Source organism: Bubalus bubalis, chromosome 14, assembly GCF_019923935.1.
Source record: "Bubalus bubalis isolate 160015118507 breed Murrah chromosome 14, NDDB_SH_1, whole genome shotgun sequence".
NCBI classification, from domain to species: Eukaryota; Metazoa; Chordata; class Mammalia; order Artiodactyla; family Bovidae; genus Bubalus; species Bubalus bubalis.
In genome coordinates, this window is record NC_059170.1 from 67,623,256 (window position 1) to 67,649,546 (window position 26,291).

The following is a 26,291-nucleotide window of genomic DNA, read 5'->3' on the forward strand; positions in this document are numbered from 1 at the left end:
GAGAAATGTCTGTTTAGTTCTTTGGCCCATTTTTTGATTGAGTCATTTATTTTTCTGGTATTGAGCTGCATGAGCTGCTTGTATATTTTTGAGATTAATTCTTTGTCAGTTGCTTCATTTGCTCTTATTTTCTTCCATTCTGAAGGCTGTCTTTTCACCTTGCTTATAGTTTCCTTTGTTGTGCAAAATCTTTTTAAGTTTAATTAAGTCCCATTTGTTTATTTTTGCTTTTATTTCCATTACTCTGGGAGGTGGGTCATTGAGGATCCTTCTCTGATTTATGTTAGAGAGTGTTTTGCCTGTGTTTTGTTCTAGAAGTTTTATAGTTTCTGGTCTTACTTTTAGATCTTTAATCCATTTTGAGTTTATTTTTGTGTATGGTGTTAGAAAGTGTTCTAGTTTCATTCTTTTACAGGTGGTTGACCAGTTTTCCCAGCACCACTTGTTAAAGAGATTGTCTTTTCTCCACTGGGGTCTTCCCTGGTGGCTCAGAGGTTAAAGCATCTGCCTGCAGTGCAGGAGACCTGGGTTCGATCCCTGGGTCGGGAAGATCCCCTGAAGAAGGAAATGGCAACCCACTCCAGTATTCTTGCCTGGAGAATCCCATGGACGGAGGAGCCTGGTGTGCTACAGTCCATGGGGTCACAAAGAGTTGGACAGGACTGGGCGACTTCACTTTCACTTTTCACTTTCTCCATTGTATAGTCTTGCCTCCTTTGTCAAAGATAAGGTGTCCATAGATGCATGAATTTATCTCTGGGTTTTCTGTTTTTGTGCCAGTACCATACTGTTTTGATGACTGTCGCTTTGTAGTATAAAGTCAGGCAGGTTGATTCCTCCAGTTCCATTCTTCTTTCTCAAGATTGCTTTGGCTATTCGAGGTTTTTTGTATTTCCATACAAATTGTAAAATTATTTGTTCTAGTTCTGTGAAAAATACCATTGGTAGCTTGATAGGGATTGCATTGAATCTATAGATTGCTTTGAGTAGTATACTCATTTTCACTATATTGATTCTTCTGATCCATGAACATGGTGTATTTCTCCATCTATTTGTGTCATCTTTGATTTCTTTCATCAGTGTTATATAGTTTTCTATGTATAGGTCTTTTGTTTCTTTAGGAAGATTTATTCCTAAGTATTTTAGTCTTTTCATTGCAATGGTGAATGGAATTGTTTCCTTAATTTCTCTGTTTTCTCATTGTTAGTGTATAGGAATGCAAGGGATTTCTGTATGTTAATTTTATATCCTGCAACTTTACTATATTCATTGATTAGCTCTAGTAATTTTCTGGTGGTGTCTTTAGGGTTTTCTGTGTAGAGGATCATGTCATCTGCAGTGAGAGTTTTACTTCTTCTTTTTCAATCTGGATTCCTTTTCTTTCTTTTTCTTCTGATTGCTGTGCTAAAACTTCCAAAACTAGGATGAATAGTAGTGGTGAGAGTTGGCACCCTTGTCTTGTTCCTGACTTTAGGGGAAATGCTTTCAATTTTTCACCATTGATGATAATGTTTGCTGTGGGTTTTCATATATGGCTTTTATTATGTTGAGGTATATTCCTTCTATGCCTGCTTTTTGGAGGGTTTTTATCATAAACGGATGTTGAATTTTGTCAAAAGGCTTTCTCTGCATCTATTGAGATAATCATATGGTTTTTATCTTTCAATTAATGTAGTTTATCACATTGATTGATTTGTGAGTATTGAAGAATCCTTGCATCCCTGGGATAAAGCCCACTTGGTTGTGATGTATGATCTTTTTAAATATGTTGTTGGATTCTGTTTGCTAGAATTTTGTTGAGGATTTTTGCATCTATGTTCATCAGTGATATTGGCCTATAGTTTTCTTTTTTTGTGACATCTTTGTCTGGTTTTAGTATCAGGGTGGTGGTGGCCTCATAGAATGAGTTTGGAAGTTTACCTTCCTCTGCAATTTTCTGAAAGAGTTCGAGTAGGATAGGTGTTAGCTCTTCTCTAGATTTTTGGTAGAATTCACCTGTGAAGCCATCTGGTCTTGGGCTTTTGTTTGTTGGAAGATTTTTGATTAGAGCTTCGATTTCTGTGCTTGTGATGGGTCTGTTAAGATTTTCTATTTCTTTCTGGTTCAGTTTTGGAAGGTTATACTTTTCTAAGAATTTGTCCATTTCTTCCAGGTTGTCCATTTTATTGTTATATAGTTGCTGATAGTAGTCTCTTATGATCCTTTGTATTTCTGTGTTGTCTGTTGTGATCTCTCCATTTTCATTTCTAATTTTGTTGATTTGATTCTTCTCCCTTTTTTTGTGATGAGTCTGGCTAATGGTTTGTCTATTTTATTTATCTTCTCAAAGAACCAGCTTTTAGCTTTGTTGATTTTTACTATAGTCTCCTTTGTTTCTTTTTCATTTACTCCTGCCCTAATTTTTATGATTTCTTTTCTTCTACTAACCCTGGGGTTCTTCATTTCTTCTTTTTGTAGTTGCTTTAGGTATAAAGTTAGGTTATTTATTTGATTTTTCTCTTGTTTCTTGAGGTAAGCTTGTATTGTCTTGTCCTTCAGAACCCCTTCTTCTTTCCTCACTGGCCACTCTTTCTTGGTTTCCTCTGCTTGTTCCTTCTCATCTTCATCTTTATTCTTTCTACTGTGCTCTGGGGCTCAGGCCTGGAACTTCTCTCTCTTCAAGTACATCTGTAAGCAAGCTTCCTGTCTCAGCCAGTGGCAGCTCCACCCGTCCAATTTGCTGTCTAAAATCTCCCCAGTTGTCTTTGATGTCCTCTTTCACCCCACACCTCCTCTGTTGGCTTGGCTTGCCATGAATTCAGTCTGACACCTTCTCAGCATCTCCTCTTGTGCCGCCTGGTTCACTGGAGCCTCTTCTGGAGCTTCCAGCTCCCTGCTTCTGCCAGTGCGCCGCCCCTTCTCCCCACAGGCTGTCTGCTCACTGGAAGAGTAAGAGGGATCATGTCACTCCTGAGGGGAACGTGATGCCGACCCTCCATTTTATCCACAGTAAAAGGGAAGGTCCACAGAACAGCCTCAGAGCTATGCATGACTGGTTTCTGTCTCTCCCCTCCTCTCCCGCAGGCCAGGGCCCTCGACAAGAACTACAAGACTGGGAGCTCCTCCCCGACACAAGCTAGCTACCCTCTCCACCTTTATTTCTTTCTTAGCACTAACACTGTCCAAGTTACTCAGCATTTCACTTACATCTGTATTTTGTCTGTTTCCACACTAGGATATAATCTCTCTGAAGGGCGTTCCCTCTGCTTTGTTCACTGTTGCAGCCACAGAACCCAGAGCAGGGCACGTAGTGTGTGCTCAATAAATGGCGGCTGAGTGAATGACCAGGTGAACATAAGGATGTGTTCTGTCATGAAACGCAGAGTTAAAGGCTGGCAGAGCTTGTCCTTTCAAATGTGACAGCGTGCTTTATTTGAGAAATTAGAAAAGAGTTGGAAGGCGTCTTTCAACAAAATATGTCCGTATTTGGGAGAATAAAAATCTGGCAACCTATTACAATACTGACTTTTCTCTCCAGTGCCTCTTCTCCTCACCTTTCAAAACGATTTCCTGGTCCAGAAAATTCAGATGTATGGGAATCAGTAGTATAGATGATTCAAAAAATGTGACATGATGTAAAGAAGAAATAAGAGACAAAACATTGTAGAGGATACATGCTCGAGGGAAGTTGTTTGTTTTTAAATTTTTTAAAGAGACTTGCCTGTACCTAAAAGACCTCTTTACCCATTGGAATTCAAGTTACAATTAATGGATTGTTTAAAGAGTTTAATATACTAGGAGACCACTAAGAAATGACATGCAGACCTTAACAGTTTAACACAAGACAGTTTATATTCCCTGTCAATCTGTCACTGGGAGAGGGAGTTCTGAGGCTGCTGACTGAGATTCCATTCTACCCTCATCCATAAACTGAGCTCACGTTGTGTGACCCGCCTTTCACAGCTTTGATTTCTTCCAAGTGGGATGAGAACTCTAGACACATGAAAAGCAGTCTGAGGCTGGAAACTTTTTAGTTTATCCGGATTTCCCCCAATTTTTCTGGTTTCATCCTTAGTCCATGTGTTCTTCAGTGACTGCGTAGACCAAATGTTCAAGGTCTGCCATTTCTAGGAAACTAATAAAAGTTTCTGCATATATTGCTGCGTTAAATAAATCAGTGGAAATGATAGCCTTGTGGAAGCTATAAGTATTTATTAGTCTTCACAAAGCATCTACTTGCAGTGTGAACTTCCTGCCTGCCATTTGAAAAGACTTGTACACTAATACACAGTAAAGTCTCAGGGCTTTTAGTTCCAGCTTTGCAGTGGTGGTGTTTTGTTTTTTGTTTGTTTTAACATAAGGCAATTTTCTGTTGAAAATAGGGGTAGTAGAAATCGGGCCTTCATAAGAGGATTGTTGTTGGTATTTGCAGAGTGCTTTGGATTCCCCCAAACAGGCACATTAACAAATAAACAAACACACTTATATTTACTTTGCAGAGAACACTATTAATAATGGATTATATTGTTTCTTTGAGCTTATTGATGCTTTTAATAAGGAGGAAAGGATATGTAAAACTATGAATTTTCCTAGATTCAGCTATTCGTTTTTGCAGTGTGATATTTTGCATAGCTTAATGGAATATTGGAGCCTATTCAGATTTTTAAAATTATATCTTAATTTTATGTGCTGTGAAATCTTACTGAAAATACATGACTTTTCAATGTCATTCTTCTGTCAAAATACATGCCTACTTCTTGCACTCCTTATCCTCTCCTGACCTCTGCTGGTGAGGTCGAGGAGTGCGTGGCATGGCTCAACTGTCTTTAGTCATTCATCCTAATATTCAAAAAACATCTGAAGACTTGAACTTCTGTAAAGTTCTAAGATTTCTTATTGTAGAAGAGAAGACTGTTTAATATTCATCCATGCATTGTGTGTGTGGTTAGCCTTTACTGTCTTGGTTATTGATCATGTTAGGGGCAGGAGGAGTGTTGGACCCAATACAGGGTTACTCCATACTGGGTGGGTGATGCAGCAGTTGTTAAGTACTTCCTGTTCAACTGGTCCTGCATGGGCTTAAAGTATAGTCTCAAATCACTAGAGATTGAGGCAACAAAGAAGATATTGGTCCCATTTTTAATCCTTAAACCCTGCTTGCCCCAGTGTGAGGGGCCAGTCTTGATTCAGAGGGGATGCCAATTTAAGATGATCAGGTATTAAACTGCAAGCTTCAAATGGAAGTTTTTCCTTTTGATATGTGTTGTCCTGACATTCTCAGGGGAGTAGAATTTTCTTGTGCTGGGGTCTCCTGTGTGATTTTAAAAACTGCAATGATGAGCACATCTAGTAGCCATTCCCCCTGAAAAAGTACCCCTGTTTCTTTAAAGAAATGGATGATCTAGGTCTAGGGTATAGACCCTAGAAAAAGTATAAAGTGAACCTGAATCAGTTTGTGCCAGATCTGGCATGTCTAAAGGATCCACTTGAAGAGGGGAAATCGACAACCCGGTAAGAGGCAGTCCAACCGAATTTGGGACGACTTGAGCCTCAAAAGGAATAATGATGATAATAATGGATTATAACACAGCGAATGAATAAAATAGTTCTTTATACCATCAGCTCAGTTCAGTTGCTTAGTCGTGTCTGACACTTTGTGACCCCATGGACTGCAGCACACCAGGCCTCCCTGTCCTTCACCAACTCCCAGAGTTTGCTCAAACTTGTGTCCATTGAGTCAGTGATGCCATCCAACTATTTCATCCTCTGTTGTCCCCTTCTCCTTCTGCCTTCAATCTTTCCCATGTCAGGGTCTTTTCAGATGAGTCAGTTCTTCACATCAGTTGTCCAGAATATTGGAATTTCAGCTTCAACATCAGTCCTTCCAATGAATATTCAGGACTGATTTCCTTTAGGATGAACTGGTTGGATCTCCTTGCAGTCCAAGGGACTCTTAAGAGTCTTCTCCACCACCACAGTTCATTAGCATCAATTCTGTGGCACTCGGCTTTCTTTATAGTCCAACTCTCAAATCCACACATGACTTCTGGAAAAACCATAGCCTTGGCTAGACTATCTTTACACCATAGTGATATTAAAAATTGGGAGGGACTCAGGAGGGAAAACATTTTAATAGAAAAATATCGGATGGTAATATAGAAAGAATGAGAGGGAAAAAACCCCACAAAAATGGTAAAAAAAAAAAAAATTACCACACACACATGAAAAAGGTAAAAAACCATTTTACCACCATCAAAACCAGAATTGATTCAGGTAGAAATTACAGTGGATGAGAAGACCACTGAGTAGAGTTGTTAAGGAGCAGGATGTCCACATTATCTTAAAGTGCACCAGCCAGATTACATATTAGTTACAAAAGGGGATGTCTCTGTTAACAGAGAAGTTGGGCAAATACCACTTAACCGAGGCATCAGAAGTTACATCACAGATAATGGTACAGATCAGCACGAGCTGCCAGTGGATGCCATAAGGACACAAAATCTGTTATGTAGTATTCCCACCAAAATCTCAGGGAAACAATAGACAAAGTCAGATAGTGCAGACTAGACCCTTCAAGAATCAACATCATGAAAGACAAAGGCCAGGAGACTGTTCTAGAGTAAAGGGAACTAAAGAGATGTCTTCTCTCCACCCACCTAAAGAAGAACAGCTGTACAGACACTTTTGAGACTAGTGGGGAGTTTGGTATATGGATGGTTTATTATCAAATAATGAACCAATTTTAAATTTCTTGAGGGAGTGTGAGAGTGGTGCTATGATTATGTAGGATGATGTGTTTTATTCTTAGGTAAATATTTGGAGTGTTCACGATGTCTGTGATTTTCTAATAGATTAGCCCCCCCCAATAAAAAAGCACCCCAATATAAATAGATTAAATCTGGCAAAATGTTAGTAATTGATGGATTTTGCTGAATCATATATAAGTATATGGTGCATTGGGCTTCCAACTTACTGCAGGTTTGAAATGTTTCAGTAAAAATTAGAGAAAGTAAGATGTCTGTGTATAAAGTCAACAGAGTTATTTAATAGCAGTTTTGTATAGATTGCTAGCAGAGGCATGAAAATACATTGTGTGTTGGGAATGACAGATAGTTCAGGATGACCAGGTCATCAAAATAGCAGGAAACTAGAAGGTGAGTCTGTGTCATCCTGTGTTAGAGCCATCTGTGTAGACATTTGAACTTTATTTGTAGATAATGGGTAGTCGTTGAAGGATTTTTTAAACTGGGACTCAACATAAAAGGTCACAGCAGTGTGGAGGCTGGCTTGAGGCCACTCAGGGCTGCCTGTGAGTTCTTGCCCTTGTCTAGGGCTAAGCATTGCCCCCCTCCCACCCCCCAGAACAGGCAGAGGACGTGATGGAAGCCGGAGACATTGCCGGGACCAGCAAAGTGCAGTTTGGGTCTAGAAGGAAGATAAATGGAAGACTGAAAAGCTAAGCTTTTAGGCTGATTGACTTAGTGGCTGGTGGTACTGTTAATTCACAGTAGGGAAGGGAAGGCTAGTAGCACCATATTTAGGGAAGTCCTTTAGGATGTGTGTGTCCTTTTTTAGCTTCCCTGGTGGCTCAGCGGTTAAAGCGTCTGCCTGGAATGAGGGAGACGCGGGTTTGATCCGTGGGTTGGAAAGATCCCCTGGAGAAGGAAATGGCACCCCACTCCAGTACTCTTGCCTGGAGAATCCCATGGACGGAGGTGCCTGGTAGGCTACAGTCCATGGGGTTGCCAAGAGTTGGACACGACTGAGCGACTTCACTTTCACTTTCACTTTGGTTGTGTGGAGTTTGACCTGTCTGCTGAACTTCTAGGTGTGGTTCTACCTTGCTGCTCTTGTTCTAGCGTCTTGGTGTCAGTGAGTCCACGGCAAGCCAGTTTTTCTAGAGCATTTAAGTTCATACTTGTCACACGTGTTTTCAGATTAAGTTCTGGAGTTGATAAGCTGTAGCATCTTTGCTGATAAAGTATATTTTATCCACTTATTACAGATTCATGAGTGCATTCAAATCTGGTATAGTTGATCTGACAGTGTTACGGAGTTAACACTTAAGCCCGATGGAATACCAATGTATAATTTTATACTGGTGTATAATTTTAAAATCTTACAGCCTGGGAGCTTTGCCCAAAATTTTTCCTTTTTTTGATGTAGGGGAAAGAAAAGCATACTTAATAGTTCTTAAAATTGTGCATGTGTGTTTTATGCTTGCATGTAAGAGTGTGAAGCATTTAAAATAATCTCTCTGTATATATGATGAGCATTAGAATACAAAAATGTGCCTTTTTAAAAAAAGGATAGCTGTTTCTTAAAGTGAGTTATTGACAATTTAATAGTCATAAAAAGGAAAGATAGCAGGAGACCTGCTAGATCTCAGCAGGGTTTTTCCTGGCAAAGTATATGTTATTATGCTCTTGGGTTGGCTTGAATTATTTGGTGCTTTCCTGTTAGTGGAGAAAGGGATTGAGCTTTGAGGAAGTCAGGGGAGGAAGTGCAGAACAGTAAAGTGACTGAATGGCTCCTTAGATCCATCTTAATTTTTCACAGCTTGGCCTTCTCTGAAGTCACGTTCAGCAGAAACATTAATTAGATTTCAATGCCCTGCTGAGGTTTAAAATTAAACATATTTCTGGAACCATCTGTAGCATTTTATCACTAATAATATAATGAAGAATATGCTTAATCTTTTGAAAAATGAGAATCATAACAGAGTATCTTTTGCTCACAAGTGATCATCTTTGGTTATGAAAAAGCCATCAAAATTTTTAGAGGAGTAAAGAAGTAATTAAAAAGTTTTAAGGATATAATCCCCCCACCCCCCAAAAAATTGCATCAAAGTATTCTGATTGGTGAGAATCTTTTCCATATTGAGGATTTTCTTTGGGATTTTACGGTTCTCTTGTATCTAAAAATATTGATGGTGGGCCTGTGCCATCTGCCTATTTGGGGCTGGATTCGCCCAAGAGCTGAGATTCCCCCAAGGAGAGCCAGGACTGGGTGGAGGCAAGGGCCTAGGACGTGGCGGCCCAGCGCACAGACCCTGGGGCCAGACAGCCTGGCTTTGACCTGACCAGAGGGGAACGTGGAGAAGTCGGTTGGCTCCTTTGGGCCTCTGTCTCCTTATTTGTGAAGTGAGGAGGATTATGCCTACCTCATAGGGGTGTAGTGAGCATACGTTTTTGAGCATAAAATGTCCCTTCAGAACTGTTCTTTCCCGTGTGGTCTTCTGTTTCCTTCACTCTTTAGATGCACTTAATACACTTACAGAGGCCTTCGGGGAAGAACATGCTGCCGTTGAGAATTAACAGAACAGCAGCAGCTCACTCGCTCCTAGGAATTCTGTTGTTTTGTTCTCACCAAAGCGTGATCACTAGGTGTGGACCCTGCGGCTCTTTTCCAGGCAGTCAGAGGCCACAGGCACCTTGGCCTTCCTGCAGGGAGGTGTCGCTGGGGGAAGGAGGTCAGGTGCTCAGCAGCGGAGGGGGGGTGGGTGGCCCTGGAGAGAGACTCGCTTCCCCGCTCGGCCCACCCACATGTGCTTTCTGAGTGTAGGCTGGGCCCGCAAAGGGAAGGAACGGAGGGCTGTACACCCAGGTCTTTTTTTCTGAATGTACCAATCAGGTAAGTCACTCTACCACCATGAGAGTTAATAAGAGATTGGAGGGCAGGCTGGAGGACTTAGGGAAAAAATCCCTTCTCCTGGAAACCAGAGTGAGGGAAAGGCTTTTTCTCTTCCATCTCCCCCTTCCCTTAACCCTCTCCACCCCATTCCCAGCTTTGCCCAGAATCTTAGTTTAGTGACAGTGGAGACGACCGACCGTGTGTTCAGCCTCAGCTCTGGAAGCGTCCTTTTTTAGCCCCTGTGGTGCTGCATTGTCTGAGAAGTGTATCTGCCCGCGCTTCTCAGAATTTCGCACTTGATAAAAACCCAAACAGTCTTCCAGCTCTGCACTCAGGGTGCCTTCTCTGCCGTCCTGGGTGGGTGGCATTGCTCCCTCCATAGGATTTGAGTCGCGCTGTCTACCTCTAGGCCCAGCACTGCATGTTCCGTGTCAGGGGCCCTTGAGGAGATGGTGAACTTTCCCAAGGGCAGCAACAGTTACTTGGTACAGTTTTCACTAGCATAATGCTAGTTATGTAAGAAGAGAATGGAATTTTGAAGTTGTGTTTTTTGTTGCTTCATAAAGATATTTCAAAATATTTTAAAATTTCCTTTTGGCTTAACTTTGTAAAATACCAAGTGCTTAGTCGCTCAGTCATGTCCGATTCTTTGCGACCCCATGGACTGTAGCCCGCCAGGGCTCCTCTATCCACAGGGATTCTCCAGGCAAGAATACTGGAGTGGGTTGCCCTGCCCTTCTCCAGGGAAGATACCCAGAGTTAGATTAATTTGAAATGTTAGAAATTCTGAGTGACTCCTCTCTCTTTACCTGTCTCTCCTGTGTGTTTTAACTTAAGCAAGAGCATACTATTGATACAGCAGTAATCAAGTGTCCAACTATTTTTTAAAAAGTTAAGATATTTGCTGTCCAATGTTGCATAACTTTTTTGTAGTTCTTTTTTCAGCAGCATTTTCTGGTAATTTGTTAAGTAAAAGAAGTCTGAAACAAACAATAACAATGAATTTCAATTTTATTTTTAGCAAAAGCACCTGGAAATTGAAAGAACTACTAAATGGTTGAAAATGCTAAAAGGATGGGAAAAATACAAGAACACTGAAAAGGTAATTAAAATATTACTTCCTTATGAAGTGGATTTTCCCAGTAAAATTTCCTCTCTCATGATAAGAATATTACATGCATATTCTTAAAAAATTTTTTTAAATTTTAATTTAATTGAGTGAGTGAAGTGAAAGTCGCTCAGTTGTGTCCGACTCTTTGCAACCCCATGGACTATACAGTCAATGGAATTCTCCAGGTCAGAATACTGGAGTGGGTAGCTTTTCCCTTCCCCAGGGGATTGTCTCAATCCAGGGATCAAAGCCAGGTCTCCTGCATTGCAGGAGAATTCTTTACCAGCTGAACCACAGGGAAGCCCAAGAATACCAGAGTGGGTATCCTATCCGTTCTCCAGCGGAACTTCCCAAACCAGAAATCGAACCGGGGTCTCCTGCATTGTAAGTGGATTTTTTGCCAGCTGAGTTATCAGGGAAGCTCCTGAGTGGAATGCCTTAAATTAGAAGTCTCTGTGCTGTCACAGAATGCCCAGTTTAGACTGGTTGCAGGAATTGAGAGGACACGGTGGACAGCGCAGAGGTCGGCAGGCTTTCGGGGGTGACGGAATTCGGCTGCTTAGTTGCATCGCTGCTTGTGATTTCGTTTCTTTCCATCTCCCTCCTCTGCCTGCTGTGGTGTCAGCTTCCCGCTGAATGTGGCTTCCCTTTGGGGTCAGGATTAATGCAGTCACTCGAGGTTTGGTATCCATCTGTCTTCCTGCTCAGAAGGAGAGAAGTTTTGTTTTGAAAAGTGTTTGTGAACAGTAGCATGTCCTTGTCCTAAAGCATCTAGCAGATCTCCCTCCTAAATCTTTTTGCCCGGGGTTGAGTTTGGGCTGTTCTAAATCATTTTTTTTTTTTTAATGCATACATCTATTAATATTCCTACTAATCTCATCAGAAAAGTCTTTAAACATTGTTAAGTTGTGAAGTTCCTAGTAGTTGAAGTTTTCCAAAATTCTAACTTTTTCTTGAAAGGGCAAAAGTTACCAGTGGCAAAAATGCTGTCAGGTATTTTCCTTAAGGGCTTCCCAGGTGGTTCCACGGTAAAGAACCTGCCTGCCAATGCCAGAGACTCGAGTTTGTTCCCTGGATTGGGAAAATCCCTTGGAGAAGGAAACGGTAACCCACTCCAATATTCTTGCCTGGGAAATCCCTTGGAAAGAGGAGCCTGGTGGGCTACAGTCCATGGGGTCACAAACAAGTTGGACATGACTTAGAGACTAAACAACGACAACAAATTTTCCTTAGAGTAACAGGCTTACTTCATTTATTTATTTATTTATATTTTTTACTTCATTTATTTTTGAGCATCTGTCTGCTAAACAAGTCTCAACAACCACGGTTTGTTAGTCAGTCATTTTTTTCAGATTAGTGTCCTTGACAAAAACAGTTGGTTCAGATCGCAGTTCAGTTTCATAAATGCTCTTACTTGAGGCTGGCACTGTGCTCTGTGTGTCCTACCGCATGACCCAGAGTATTAATAAGATGTGTCTTCAGGATTGAGACGGAGTGAAATTAATAGTTTCCACTGTTTCATTAAGGGCATTGCTAAGTGCAGTGACCTCTGTTTTAAGCTGTGATCAAAGAACAGTGACCGCCGCACGGTGCTTCTCCTGCCTTCGTTTGTGCCGAGGTGCCAGGAGCTTCAGCTTTTATGGGGAGCCATGAACTAAGGTTTTTCTGCTCCCAGTGCCAAAGTCAGCGCAGGGAAAGAGGCCAGTAATGTTTTAGTATCATTAAAAAAACAGTTTGCATGGCCCATGCCTTGAGAACTGCTGACAACTAAGCCTCTGTTTCCTCATCTTTGAAATGGAGATAATAATACCCATTTCAAAGAGATGACGATTTCATGATTTTATGGATGTAAGCCATCCCCATTTAAATGGGGATATTTAGGATGCTCCAGAAGAAAAGTGATGTTATTCCTGGGAGATACCCCATGACAAAAAGATTTTCAAGGCTGAATAAATGTCACAGAATTTAATGTCCCTTTTGAAAATTTCTACCACATATTAAAGATGCTGAGGAATCCTGTAGTAAAGAAATCTGCTTACCTCTGTTCAGTTTTAATTTTCCCAAAGTGACTTAAGTAAGCATTCACTAGCAGTTTTTTGAAGGGAGGTTAGACAGTTAAAAAAAAAGTTTTTTGAGAGAGAAAAGAAACCTTCCACAATCCTGCAACAAAACACTGAGTTAACTGTTATGATTTTTGTCTGTTTCCTCACACTTTTTTTCTATGCAATATATATACATTTTCCTATTTACATAGATATAAATTGTTGTGTGTCAGCCTTTGCCAACAAGAATTCCAGGGAGCATCAGTCCCCTGGTTCTAACAGGTATTTTTACATGGAAGCAGTGTTGCCTACTGATTGAACAATAGACTATCCCAGGTTCAAACCCCAGCTCTGCCATGTTATTAGCCGTGTGACTTGGGGGAAGGTGTTTAAGCTTTTTTCTGCCTTAGTTTGCTTGTCTGTAAAATGAGGGTAATCACAATACCTCCTTCAGTTGTTTTGAGGATTAAATAAGATAATTCATGCAAAGCACAAAGAATAGTGCCTGACGCTTAATATGCGGTCAGTAAGTGTTGCTTATTATTACATGAGAGAGAGGCTCTTTGGTTAAGTCACTTTGGGAAAATTAAAACTGAACAGAGGTAAGCAGATTTCTTTACTACAGGATTCCTCAGCATCTTTAATATGTGGTAGAAATTTTCAAAAGGGACATTAAATTCTGTGACATTTATTCAGCCTTGAAAATCTTTTTGTCATGGGGTATCTCCCAGGAATAACATCACTTTTCTTCTGGAGCATCCTAAATATCCCCATTTAAATTCCATTAGACTGTTACTATTTTATTTTCATCAGGAGTAAGTTCATTTCTGGGTTACTAATTTTATTTTATGTTTCAAGAAGAATCCGTTCAGAGTGGAATATTGGTCATAATCTCTGTGTTCTGGTTTAACACTCTGCTGCTCAGACTGACCTAAAGCTGACAACTCCTTCACCTGATGTCTTTGTGGAAAGATCTTTCAAGTGCTAATTACAGAATCTATCATGATGCATTGTACCTATGCTTTAATCTCAGCTTCAGTCCAATAAAATACTTGTAGAATTACATGACTTAATGTCCTTCTCTAGCATACATATATCTGTGGAAGTATGTAAGCCTTTGTTAAAATGAGCATTCTACTAGGCTGTTACCCTGACAGCAACTCTGCTAATGTACTTCTCAGTGAGAGAGATTTTAATGGAGCTTTCTTTCATGTATCATTTTAAAGCACTTTCCCACAACTATAATGAATACTAGAATTATTTGATGATGTATATGGTCCAATCTGGTATGAGGCAGAATGCACCTTCTAAAAGAATTGCTGCTCTCAGTTTATACCCAGTTTTAAATTACATTGAAGTTAAAAAATAGTGTATATTTTCCTTCTCTTCCAAAGGAAAGTATATGTTTTCTCTCAACAGAATCCTTACTTATGTGGTAGTAGTACAAAGAAATATCTATAAATATCTTGAAATAAAAATATATACGTCTGATAGAGAATATTTGTATTTTTAGAATATAAGCTTTAATGAAAAAAATTGCCATTAAGGTTGCCTGTGTTTTCACATTGACTACCCACTATGTGCAGTCACACTGCATTTAATATAATCTATTAAATGAAGGGATGAAGTTATCTCTGCTGGCAGAGACATTTAACTAGTCGTGATATTATTGTGTCTGAGCTCTGTCATAACAGTGTTCCTACAATGGATATATATATATATATATGTGTGTATATATATATATATATATGGTGGGTTTTTTTTTTTGTCAAATACCTGAATGGACCTTTGTTGGTCAGGTAACTGACAGACTTGTATTAGCCAACATTTGATTCAACTGATGGGAAAATGGAGACACGATGTATAAAAATAAATTTCTCAAGGCTGTTTTTAACGATAAGCAAGAGATGGTATGTCCAGATGCCGGGGCTTGCTTATTGTCTGTTTGCTTAGAAGTCCCTTTTGTCAGTTAAAGGCCAGAAGGAAATAGAATGTTGTTAAGAAGCATGGGGCCTCATGGATGGTTGAAAACTCTCAGATCCAGACTCAGGAGACTTGTGCCTATTTGGAGTCAGTAATTTATATATAATTGTTGAATACAGAATTGAACAAAAGCAGTAAATAATGTCTAAAATCCTTGTGAGTGATGCAGTATAAGAAACGCATGTGGTTCTCATTTTACTCATGGAAGAACATCTGTCTAATGGACATGCAAGTGTGTCCACCAGAGTTGATCTATTTACTTGCCATTGTTGCTCACAGTTTAACATCTTTACTCTGGAAATTCAGGAGAGAATTTGAAGTTGCTTTTAGTGGATTATATTCCTTTAAAAAGTTAAGTTTATTATAAATTTGAAATGAATATAGGTGATAAACTTTCTTTGGAAAATAAATCTTAAAGTCACTTAAAAAAACCCACACACACTCAGTTTGCAGTTAATGGTGTTAAGTGTTCAGCACATGGGAAATGCTGAAGCAGAGTGGAATTTACACACAGCCTTTCTGTACATATTCTTCCAGTTACACCTGCTGCCTGAGTTAACGCTTCGGTGTTTCTAGTCGCTGTCTGCTGAAATTTCAAATTTGAGACCGTACTGTGTTTATACCAAAGGAACAAAACTGAAATTATGTATGTGATTATTTAATTGAGTCAACCTCACAGTAAGCACTGTTTCACAGGAAAAGTCATTCTACAGTGTTAATTATTTAAATTCACAGTTTCTTAAAGCTACATCATGATTTAGTAAAGGCTTCATTTTAAAAAATCTAAGTAGTATGATTGTAGAAGTTGAAGCTCTGCTTATTCATAGCTCATCAGCATTTTGGTTATTAGTTCTAATGTCTTATTTTCTTACATGCTATTAAAATAGTATTATTTTGTTCATAATGGTAACTATGTACTTATTTTTACCTTGTTCCTGAAGTTTCTGCCATAATTTGTTTCATCACTTCCTTTTAAAGTTTCTTTATGTACAACTTTGTAATAAGCATAATAAGTATATGTTATTTTGAATATGTGATTAGCTTTAAGGAAAAAGGCGAATCACAAGAAGTTGGAGAGGTATGCTGAGTCTTAAGATTCTTAGAGTGAGAGCAGTGTCAAGTACCCAAAGAGTTCATGATACTGATGATTTATACATAATATATTCAGAAGTGGTGCTCCTTGATGGAAATTTATCACTATTTTTGTCTGGTCACATAGGATCAGTGTAATCATTAGGAAAAGAACATAAGTTTTCCTGAAGGAACTCTCCAGAGTTGAGAAGAGAGGGAAAGAGGGAGTGTGTGTGTGTTGGGACAGGGGAGGGAGGAGATGAATAAAGACTGGGGGCCACAATGAGTTGTGAGATAGAAGATTCTGGAGAGACTCCATAAAGACACTGACACAAGAGAACCGTTTTGTTATTCTGAACCTTTTAGATGTACGAGGGAAAAGAAGGGACGTGTGTAACTAGTTAGGCACATCAGCGGGGAACGTGTCAGATGTTCACAGCTTTGGAAAGGGCGCCGAGTGCTCTCGAGTGTCTGAAGGTGCACCTTTGCAGTGAATGAAAAGCTAATGTATGGACATACTTAACATCGTCTTACTTGTTTGTTCTGTCCTTTCTGTGTGTATGTCCCTGTTCAGATCTAAAGAGGAGACGTGAGAGGATCCAAGAGTGTTAAATTTTATCAGTTACCAGGAGTCCTTTGAAAAGAGTAACAAAAGTGATTTAAGGGACTAGTCTGAGCTTTGTGTTTGTAACTTTCAATTTATGTTTCTTTCCATAAGTTTCATAGGAGAATTTACAAAGGAATTCCACTCCAGCTCAGAGGTGAAGTCTGGGCACTGCTCCTGGAGATCCCCAAAATGAAGGAAGAGACCAGAGACCTGTACAGTGTGAGTACTGAGAGCCAGCCTGGCGTTTTGAAACCATCAGTCACGGTTGGGGCATATTCGTAAGGAAAATTAACACCTGGTTGCAGATATTCATTTGGAATGCAGTATTAGTAATAGGTTTACAGTGTCACTTTTAGAGGTTTTAGGAAAATAATAGCAGAATTCAGTTTATCCAGCAGCTGCATGTGTATGACTGACTGTTTTCTTCTTTCCCCCAAAATTGTTACAGCATTTCTAGGTTTTATTATTCGTTAATAAAAGTGACCAGCAAGACTTGTAAATTGGCCAGTGCATTAAATTTACCTCCTTGTCATCTCAGCTATAGCCTTTCTAAACCTAAATTTTATATTAACCTTTGGAAGGGATAAGAAATGTGTATCTAAAAGTAAATGTTCCTCTGAAAGTATATATAAATAGAATAAGTTAGAATAACTGAAATGAAGAAAACTTATAATTTAAACCCAGCATTAATTAGAAAAGAAACTTTAGAACACTCTGTTGATACCTTCCTGTTTATGTATAAGTAAAATTTCATCAAAAATAAGGTACCCACGGTGCATGGGTTTATTTCTGGGCTTTCTATCTTGTTCCATTGGTCTGTATTTCTGTTTTTGTGCCACTACCATACTGTCTTGATGACTCTAGCTTTCTGGTATAATCTGAAGTCGGGAAGGTTGATTCCTCCAGCTCCATTCTTCTTTCTCAAGACTGCTTTGGCTATTTGGTGTCTTTTGCGTTTCCATATGAATTGTGAATTTTTTTGTTCTAGTTCTGTGAAAAATACCATTGGTAATATGATAGGGATCACATTGAATCTGTAGATTGCATTTGGTAGTATAGTCATTTTCACAATATTGATTCTTCCTACCCAGGAACATGGAATATCTCTCCATCTGTTTATGTCGTTTCTGATTTCTTTCGTTAGTGTCTTATAATTTTCTGTGTACTCCTTAGGCAAGTTTATTCCTAGATATTTAATTCTTTTTGTTGCAGTGGTGAATGGGATTGATTCCTTAATTTCTGTTTCTGATTTTTCATTGTTAGTATATAGAAGTGCAAATGATTTCTGTATATTGATTTTGATTCCTGCAACTTTGCTAAATTCACTGATTAGCTCTAGTAATTTTCTGATACTATCTTTAGGGTTTTCTATGTACAGTATCATGTCATCTGCAAATAGTGAGAGCTTTACTTCTTTTCTGATCTGGATTCCTTTTCTTTCTTTTTCTTCTCTGATTGCTGTAGCTAGGACATCCAGAACGATGTTGAATAATAGTGGCAAAAGGGGATATATGTATACCTATGGCTGATTCATGTTGAGGTTTGACAGAAAACAGCAAAATTCTGTAAAGCAGTTATCCTTCAATAAAATAGAAATAAATTAAAAATTTTTTTCATCAAGATGTAAGGTTATAAATATTGGTTAATTTAAGCAGTTACTTTTTTTTTTTTAAGTAAGACTTTTTAAATTAATTGTTTGGACCCTCCACAGATTATGAATTTATGTCTTGGGATTTTAGAGTTTCAAATTATTTTAAATGGTTGATTAGATATTGATTTGGCCAGAAAGTTTGTTTGGGTTTTTCTGTAAGAGGTTATGGGAATTCAATGAAAACAACACTACTTTTCCGTCATCTACTACGACTTTTCTCAAACAGTGACAATGGTGGGCTCCTGAGCCAGTGCTCTTGCCCACTGCCCCTCCTTTTAACTGTGTCTCATTGTTGCCTGTCTCTCTGGGGCCTGTGATCTGTGTCACAGACGGCAGGGCTCTGGCCACAGTGGTGGCCTGAAGACCTCACCTGAAGCCTTAGCAAGGCTGAAGAGTGTTGTCGGCCAGACCCACAATGAGGTGGCCAGTTTTTCATCCAGGTGCTTTCCACTGTACTTCTGCCCTCAGGTTTATAGGCTCATGGATCCTATTTCTTTTAAGTAAGTGTTTATTCGTTATTATTGTGACATTCATGGACTCAGTCTCAGAGATTACCCGAGAAGTTGCTTACCTCCTTTTGTTAAGATAAATATGCTTAATTTCCTGTATTCTGCCCTTAGCTTGTCACCATTCTAGGACATAAATAATCTTTCTGTTCTGTTATTTTTTTACCTGCTTAACTGGGCTTTGCTTCTGCCATGAGGTCTTTTTTGTGTTAAGTTTTCTTGTCCTCTAGAATAATTCATATTATAGATGTGTTTGGGTGTTTTTCTCCCTTTCAACTAAATTGTATTTTAAAGCATATTTTATCATGTCTCGTCAAGCATTTCCTTTCTGGGGAAGGGGGGGATGAGAAACAGAGGGCCTGTGGGCTGGAGAGGGCACAGACACGAGGAGGAAAATGCAGGGGAGTGGATGCCCTGAACTTGGGGCAGACCAGCCTTTCCCTCCACTCGACTCCCAGAACATCAGCAGTTGGGCACTTGTCCTCCTGAGGGGGGATCAGAAGAGTGTTTCTCTAGGAATCTGACCAGCCCAAGAAAATAACCCCCAAACTCCTGACTGCAGGGGAGGCCCAGTGAAAGCAGCTGGACCACTCTGCAGTGAAGACAGTTTTGTGAAGCCCGTCTGCACACACAACTTTCCATCAGCTTTTTTGTGTCTTCTTTCAAATACAAGCAGACAGTGAGGAGAGGAGCTAGGAGCTAGCATGGAAAATAGGGAACAAGTGGAAAAAGCAACTTATGGGAAACAGACCATAGAGCAAGAACAAAACAGAAGAGCTATTGCTGATGTCTTCAGAGGGATAAAAAGAGATATTGCATCCATAAAACAAGTATAGGATGCTATAAAAGGAACATTTGAGAACAACAGAGCCTATGAATATAAAAGATGATAATAGAAATGAAAAATTCTAGAGGAGGGTTTGAAAATGACAAGTGAAGAAGTTTCCCAGAAAATAGATTGTGAAGTCAAAACTCAGTGAGTTTTTAAGATTGAAAAGATCCATCAAATGCCCAAACCTGTGGCTAAAAATAGATCCAAACCAAACACAGAAATTGCAAGTTTCAGAACGTAGAGACAGAAGCTCCTTTCTTACAAAGAAGAAGGAATTAGAATGGCAACGCTGGAAGCCAGAAGACAGTGAAGGTGGTGCCTTTTGAGTAAAAGTATTTTCTAACTTATAATTCTAAAATAGTCAAATAGCTAAGAAAGAAGGTAGACTTAAAAGATATTCAGAGTATCAAAAAAAATTGATCTTCCACACGTCTTTTCACAAAAACTACTGGAGGCCGAGCTCCTCAGAACAAGGAAATAAACCAAGAACGATGTGAGATGCAGGAGCCAGGAAACCTAAGCAAAGCAAGGCCTAGCAGATGTTTGTGAAGGGGAGCCCCTGAGAAGCCCCACTGAGCAGCTGGTCCAAAGGCCCGAGGAGCCGGGTCTGTGGAGAGTTGAAAACAGGACTGTTCTGCTAGAAGAGTCAGGAGAGGCTGACAGCAGCCTAAAGTGAGCCTGGATCGAATCAGCAACGCTTTACAGAAAACGAAGCCAGTCGAGAAACAAGAAGCCGGGCAGTGATAAGCCCCAAGGAAAACTAGAACATTATGTTGGAAAGAAGAAAGGAATCACCATGAACTGCCTGGCTTGCCTGGGAAGAGTCTTGGCAACGCAAACTCCAAACATTTTCCATCCAAATGAAAATCTAGCTGTCGTAAGAGGATGGGAGGGGAGGAAGCAAGGCAGGGTGGTGGTGTGTGGACAGAGAGGAACCTGCACTGTGCACCTTGTTATGTTGTTATTTTTGAACCATGGAAATGGCTTTCCTTAATCAAAAAAGTTTTTTAATGAGAATTATTTTACTGTTTGTCATAGACTTTTTGACATTTGATTTCCATTAAAATGGCTTTCTTCTCTTTTTTCCTCTTTAGAAATTAAAACACAGAGCACGGGGTTGTTCTCCTGATATCAGACAGATAGACCTTGATGTCAACCGCACGTTTAGGGACCATATCATGTTTAGAGACAGATACGGTGTGAAGTAAGTAACGTTTAATATTATAAACTATGAATAGCATTTACAAATAGTCTTTATCAGCTTGAAATGTGAGTGTTTGGACTATCTTGTATAGGTGATAATTTTGCTTCCACCTCTGAGGGTTTAAATTTTGGCAGATCCTTTGGTCCATATTATGTAAACTTTAGGATATAAGTTAGCTTAAAATTTTAATCTTTGACATATCCATGCTCTTCTATTTGCTATAAAATCATTTTATGATCTATAAATTCTTAAATATATGGTAGATACTCATTAAAAATCTCAGAAAAGAAATGAGACATTTTGTTACTTTTTGAGAACCGTGTCAGTAATAAATGCATTCTTAGACCCTCGATTCCATGCACAGGTGAAACTAAAAAAGTGGGAAATGGGTGAATAAAATGACAGTGACTGTTTAGGAATGAAATGTATAGTTTTGCTGTCCTCTGCATCAGTTAAGGTTCAGCCAGAGAAATAGAAACCAGTAAGAGATGTAAACTGAGGGATTTGCTGTGATGAATTGGCTTATAGTGTGCCGAACTGACTAGCAAGTTCAAGGTCCATAGTGCCGGTATCAGGAAGGGCCTTGGGCGCTCTTACGACCTTTTGACCGATTGCACCAGGGCTTCCCGGATTATGGAGGGTAATCTCCCGGACTTCAAGTCAACTGATTGTGTGTTTTGGTTACATTTACAAAAGACCTGTTTCACAGCTGCACCTCCATTAGAGTTTGAATATCTGGGGATTGCAGCCCAGCCAAGTGCACATAAATGGGGAGGGAGGAGGGAGGGGGGTTCGGGATGGGGAACACATGTATACCTGTGGCGGATTCATTTTGATATTTGGCAAAACTAATACAGTTATGTAAAGTCTAAAAATAAGATAAAATTAAAAAATTAAAAAAAAAAAAAAAAAAGAAGCTCACTATCACAGACCACACTCATCAACTTAATTTTTGAATAATGACAATAAAGTTGTACTTCCTTATAATATTCGGTACTTCCACAACTATTCTGCTTACAACTCAAAATATGCCAACCCCCTCCTGACAGAATGATGCTGAGTCCTTGGGGATATGTACTCCTTTTGCTTTGATACGTATAACCTAAATGCTGTGATATAAAGTCAGGTATTATTAAACATCTTATGGTAGATGGGGACATAAGGGAAAAGAGAAGGAGCAAAGCACATTAAAAATATATATGTATATCCACAGACATTGATACCAAAATAAGGAAAACATACTCTTAACAGATGTAGTCATCATCTCTGTGACTGGGCATGTGGTCACTGCTGGTCATAACTTACTTACCTTCCACTTCCCATCCCATGTACCCTTTGCCCTCAACAGGTAACTTGGCTGCTGGGGGCCCTAAACCTTTATTCTTGAAGAGTCTACCATTAGCAGTCCTGCCTGAATTTGATTGTGGTGGTTTTCCATGGGCTTGAATCACTGGGTTCGGTTATACTCAAAGGCACCTTCAGTTATTCTCTTTCCCAGACGTGCTCTTGCTTATGTCCACCGTGTCCTAGCAGCTCACCTTTCCCCTTAACGACCAGGATCAGTCACTCCAGCCGGCACACTCGCCGCCCCCTTTGCCCGCTGATTGAGAGGCATGAGGAGCCCATAGTGGTAGGGGTGACCAACCTGGCTCCCAGTTCAGTGGAAGTGTTTGTCTCCTAGTGGGGACACTCCTCTCTTTGGAGCCAGGACCTCTAGAGCAGCAGAACCTAAGGTTGATGGAGCAGAAAGCAAACATGTTGTTAGTGGACAAGAGGCAACAGTGGGTGGAGCCACTCCTGTTCCCATGCTTGGATCCTGGGCCCTGAATCCTGGCCAGGGGAGAGGTGATGCCAGTCCTGGAAGTCAACTTCCAGCGGACACCGCCCCCAACCCTGCAAGGTACTGCGGGATGCTGGCCCTGTGAATGAGGCTTCAGAAGGCTGGTCCACAGCTCCGTCCAGCCGGCCCCTTCTGTGGGGATGATTCTACAGTGAGAACTGAAAGAGGACACCAAATTGAAGACATGGTGATGTGCTTTGTGCTTTTTGTTATAAATCCTTTCTGTCAAAATGAGTGTTATCTAGCCTCAAATTTGGGCTGTGTATTGTTTAAATTTGAGCTTGGGGTCATTTCTTTATAATAATAGTAGCTTTATCTGGATTATCTATTTATCATCAGTCAAATTGTGTGTGTGTTTTTTTTTTAAAGTTCCTAATTTTAAAAGTGAAAAAACTAAATTGTGTTCCATGTAAATTTCTTTCCTCTAGGCAACAATCCCTGTTCCACGTTCTTGCTGCATATTCTATTTATAATACGGTAAGTCAGCGCCTGCCTGCCTGCCTCTTTGAGGTGTTCTGAGCACCTGGAGGAAATCTTTGGGCCTCCTTCCTGAAAAAGCCCCCTTGGCCTGTGTTGCTTCATCTCAGGACTGGACGGTCTGTGTAGACCTTCCCAAGGCTCCCTCATCTGCCCCAGGGTATCAGAGCAGAGTTGCTTGGAAAGTGGGAAGAACCACAGTAGGACAGCAAAGCTCACTTTTCCCCCCTTACTACATATTGCTTTGTTTTGTGGTGGTGTTTTTCTTGTTTTTATTTTAAGCACTTAGGACTGGGAATCAGCAGGGCAAGAGAGGCAGGAAGTAGTCGCTAGATTAGTTCTGTTTGACTCTTGGTGACTCTTGGTTCCCCTGGGAGGTTGCCTTTCAGAATCACATTTCGTTTATTTGGTGAGGTCCGGATAGCAGAACATAGGTACCTACTTGCTGTCTCCTGGAGTAAGCCAAAACTAAACGTTTTGGTATTAGAACATGTTATTCTTAAGGCATTGATTACTCTTGAGGGAGAGAGATTTGGGGGAAGAGATCAGCAAGTGTCAATGCCAGTATAGATGCCAAGTGAATGCTTTGCTGACCAGATTCCAGGAGCACACCTTGAACCTTGAGGTGTACCATTTCTACTGTAATCAAAACCTTTACGTTACAAGGGACGGAAATTCACCAAACTAGGGCAAGTTAAAAAGGAATTGATTAAAAGGACATCTCATAGAAATGAAGCTGAGGGTGGCTGTTGGAGCTGGAGGGTGAGAAGCCTACAGGGAGAAGAGCTCCTCTTTCTGTCCCGCTCGGGGCCACGTGGTGACTCTGATTGTCTCTGGAAACGGTTCATTGTACTGTTTCTCTCTTCAGATGTCTTTCTTTGCCTGCTTATCTGTTTTTCTTAGGCTACTGTTGCAGCCATAGCCTCAGTGTGGGCATTCTGTTCAACTACATACCACCGTATACGTAGTTGTGGCTTTATTCAGTTTTCCTAGAGAAACGTGATTAATGAATGAGTAAAATTGTCATGCAGCTGAATTAATGCTTCCCTGGGGTTAGGGAATCCTGTTCCCTAGGGAATCCCAGGGACGGCGAAGCCTGGTGGGCTGCCGTCTGTGAGGTTGCACAGAGTTGGACACGACTGACGCAACTTAGCAGCAGCAGCAGCAGCAGCAGCAGCAGGGGTTAGGTGTCCTCGTCTCCATGAGCGGTGGTTCACATGTCATGACATGGATCCCTAAGGCCATGTGATATGACATATAAGTGTCATTATGTGTAATTATGGGGAGAATGGGCAGTTCTCAGGGAAGGGGCTTAGACTGGAAGGGGTCCCCCAAAATATGTCTCCGTAAGGATCTGGAAATCTAGAGAAAAGACAGCCAACTGGGAACTGCAAGGAGAGAAATTTGCCAACATTTGAGCAAAGAGGAAGAATATTGAGCTGTGAATCACACACAAAACAGACATAGAAACAGTGCTCTTTACAGAAGGTGTAAGAACAGTATTGAGCAGAGGTCAGTAAAGTCCTTGTAGGTTAGCCTTGTCCACACTTCTGCATGTATTCTTCAACACAAACATAGTCTTTGATAGCATGTGGCTCAGTACTGTGAAGACTATAATATTTCTCTGTGGAACTGCACATTAAGTAATATATTTAGGCCTTTTCTGTTTTCTACCTCAGTTCTTCATACCTGCCTGTACATGTAATTTGATCTTAAAACCCCCGGTTTCTCTGTTCTCGTTTCTCTTTAGGAGGTTGGATACTGTCAGGGGATGAGCCAGATCACAGCCTTGCTCCTCATGTATATGAACGAGGAAGATGCCTTCTGGGCCCTGGTCAAGCTGTTCTCAGGTCCCAAACACGCCATGCACGGTAAGAGGACCCTGAGGCTGATCACCAGCAACAAACAGGGGAGGGAGAGGCTGGCAGGTTCGAACAAAGTCACACTTGGGGGTGATGCTTGGTAGAGTCAAGTATAGAAACTTGTCTAGGGGCGTGTTTAATTCACTAGTATTTATTACTAATTTCTTGTTTAATTCTTCTTCATTGAACTTTTCTAAGTTTTTCTGTTCAGATTTATAGTCCTTCGTCTTTACTACAAAATATACTATTGACGTTTTAAAATTCTTTCCTTACTTGCCCTGGTTAGGAGAAACTAGGTTTGGAAGAATTTAGGAAAAACTGAATTATTGGAAGCATGATTGTTAGACAGTCATGCCTTCAGAGAAATGTCTACTGTTGACTGGATATTGCGATTTATACCAGTTTGTTAGAGAATATTAATTGAGAAATGACACTGAGGTGTTTAAAGGAAAGGCCCACAGTGATTTGGTATGTCAAATATGTGTTTTAATTCTTTCAGACTTAAAATTGGTTCCATCTTACAGTAAAAAAAAAGCTGATAACATATTCTGAGGAGTTTGATATTTCAAAGCTTGCATAATTTTTTGGTTTTCAAGTTATTACACTGTTTTGAATAATATTTTCCTTATATTTGCCAAGCATATGCAATAAACTTAACTTGAGAGAGTTTGGATTGAAACTTCTCTTGAAAATAAAAGTGGCGTTTCTCTATATAATGCAAAATTATTTTCTCAATGCCATTGAGTGTGATGATACCAAATTAAAAATAGTTTTAACACTAATCACTCTAAGAATGGACCATCATTCTCTTTGTGAACGTTAAAGCTTCATGTGGTGGGGAACCTGCCACAGGTTAAAGTGATGTTTTAAATTTTCAAAACTATGACCTTCCATAGTTTATTAAATCTCACATTCTTACCATGTGGTTATTGTCGAAGCATTGTGTGTATGTGTATATGTTTGCATTTATCTATCTCCTTCAGTGTTTGCTGTGAATTTTTAAAAAAATAAATACTGTCTGCATGATAAGTGTTTCTGGACTCTTTGCATCCCATAAGTGGACTCCATTAGTAAGACATGTTACATCGAGCTGCCATTCAATAGTATCATTGCAAAAGGCATCTTGAAGAAACACAACTCTTCCTTATCAGTCTTTATTTTGCTTTAGCGTGAGATGGCATTGCTGATAATCTTGGAAGTACAGTGGAATATTAACAGCTTAAGTAGTGTGTAATTATGTGGAATACTGTCCAGTTTTAGAAAATCCATCTCTTTTAAGAAGCCTGGTAACTTGCTTTCAGTAATTACTGTCACCAGTCTAAGCTATGTGTGTGTACTCAGTCATGTCTGACTCTTTGTGGACTGTAGCCCACCAGGCTCCTCTGTCCATGGGATTTCCCAGGCAGGAATACTGGAGTGGGTTGCTATGTCCTTCTCTAGAGGAGCTTTCCGATCCAGGGATCAAACCTACCTCTCTTGTGCTTCCTGCATTG

The 26,291-nt window shown here is 40.0% G+C and overlaps 1 protein-coding gene across 9 annotated transcripts in view; it reads left to right on the forward strand.

Moving 5' to 3' along the window:
• Positions 1 to 26,291, forward strand: part of USP6NL (USP6 N-terminal like) — a 138,206-nt gene that overhangs the window by 97,881 nt on the left and 14,034 nt on the right. For all 9 annotated transcript variants that reach the window (XM_006077732.4, XM_025264490.3, XM_006077735.4 and 6 more), the window contains 5 exons: positions 10,634 to 10,714; positions 16,538 to 16,645; positions 20,510 to 20,619; positions 22,888 to 22,936; positions 24,687 to 24,807. In XM_006077732.4, coding sequence (XP_006077794.1) covers positions 10,634 to 10,714; positions 16,538 to 16,645; positions 20,510 to 20,619; positions 22,888 to 22,936; positions 24,687 to 24,807 — 469 coding nt within the window. The remainder of the gene's footprint in view (positions 1 to 10,633; positions 10,715 to 16,537; positions 16,646 to 20,509; positions 20,620 to 22,887; positions 22,937 to 24,686; positions 24,808 to 26,291) is intronic.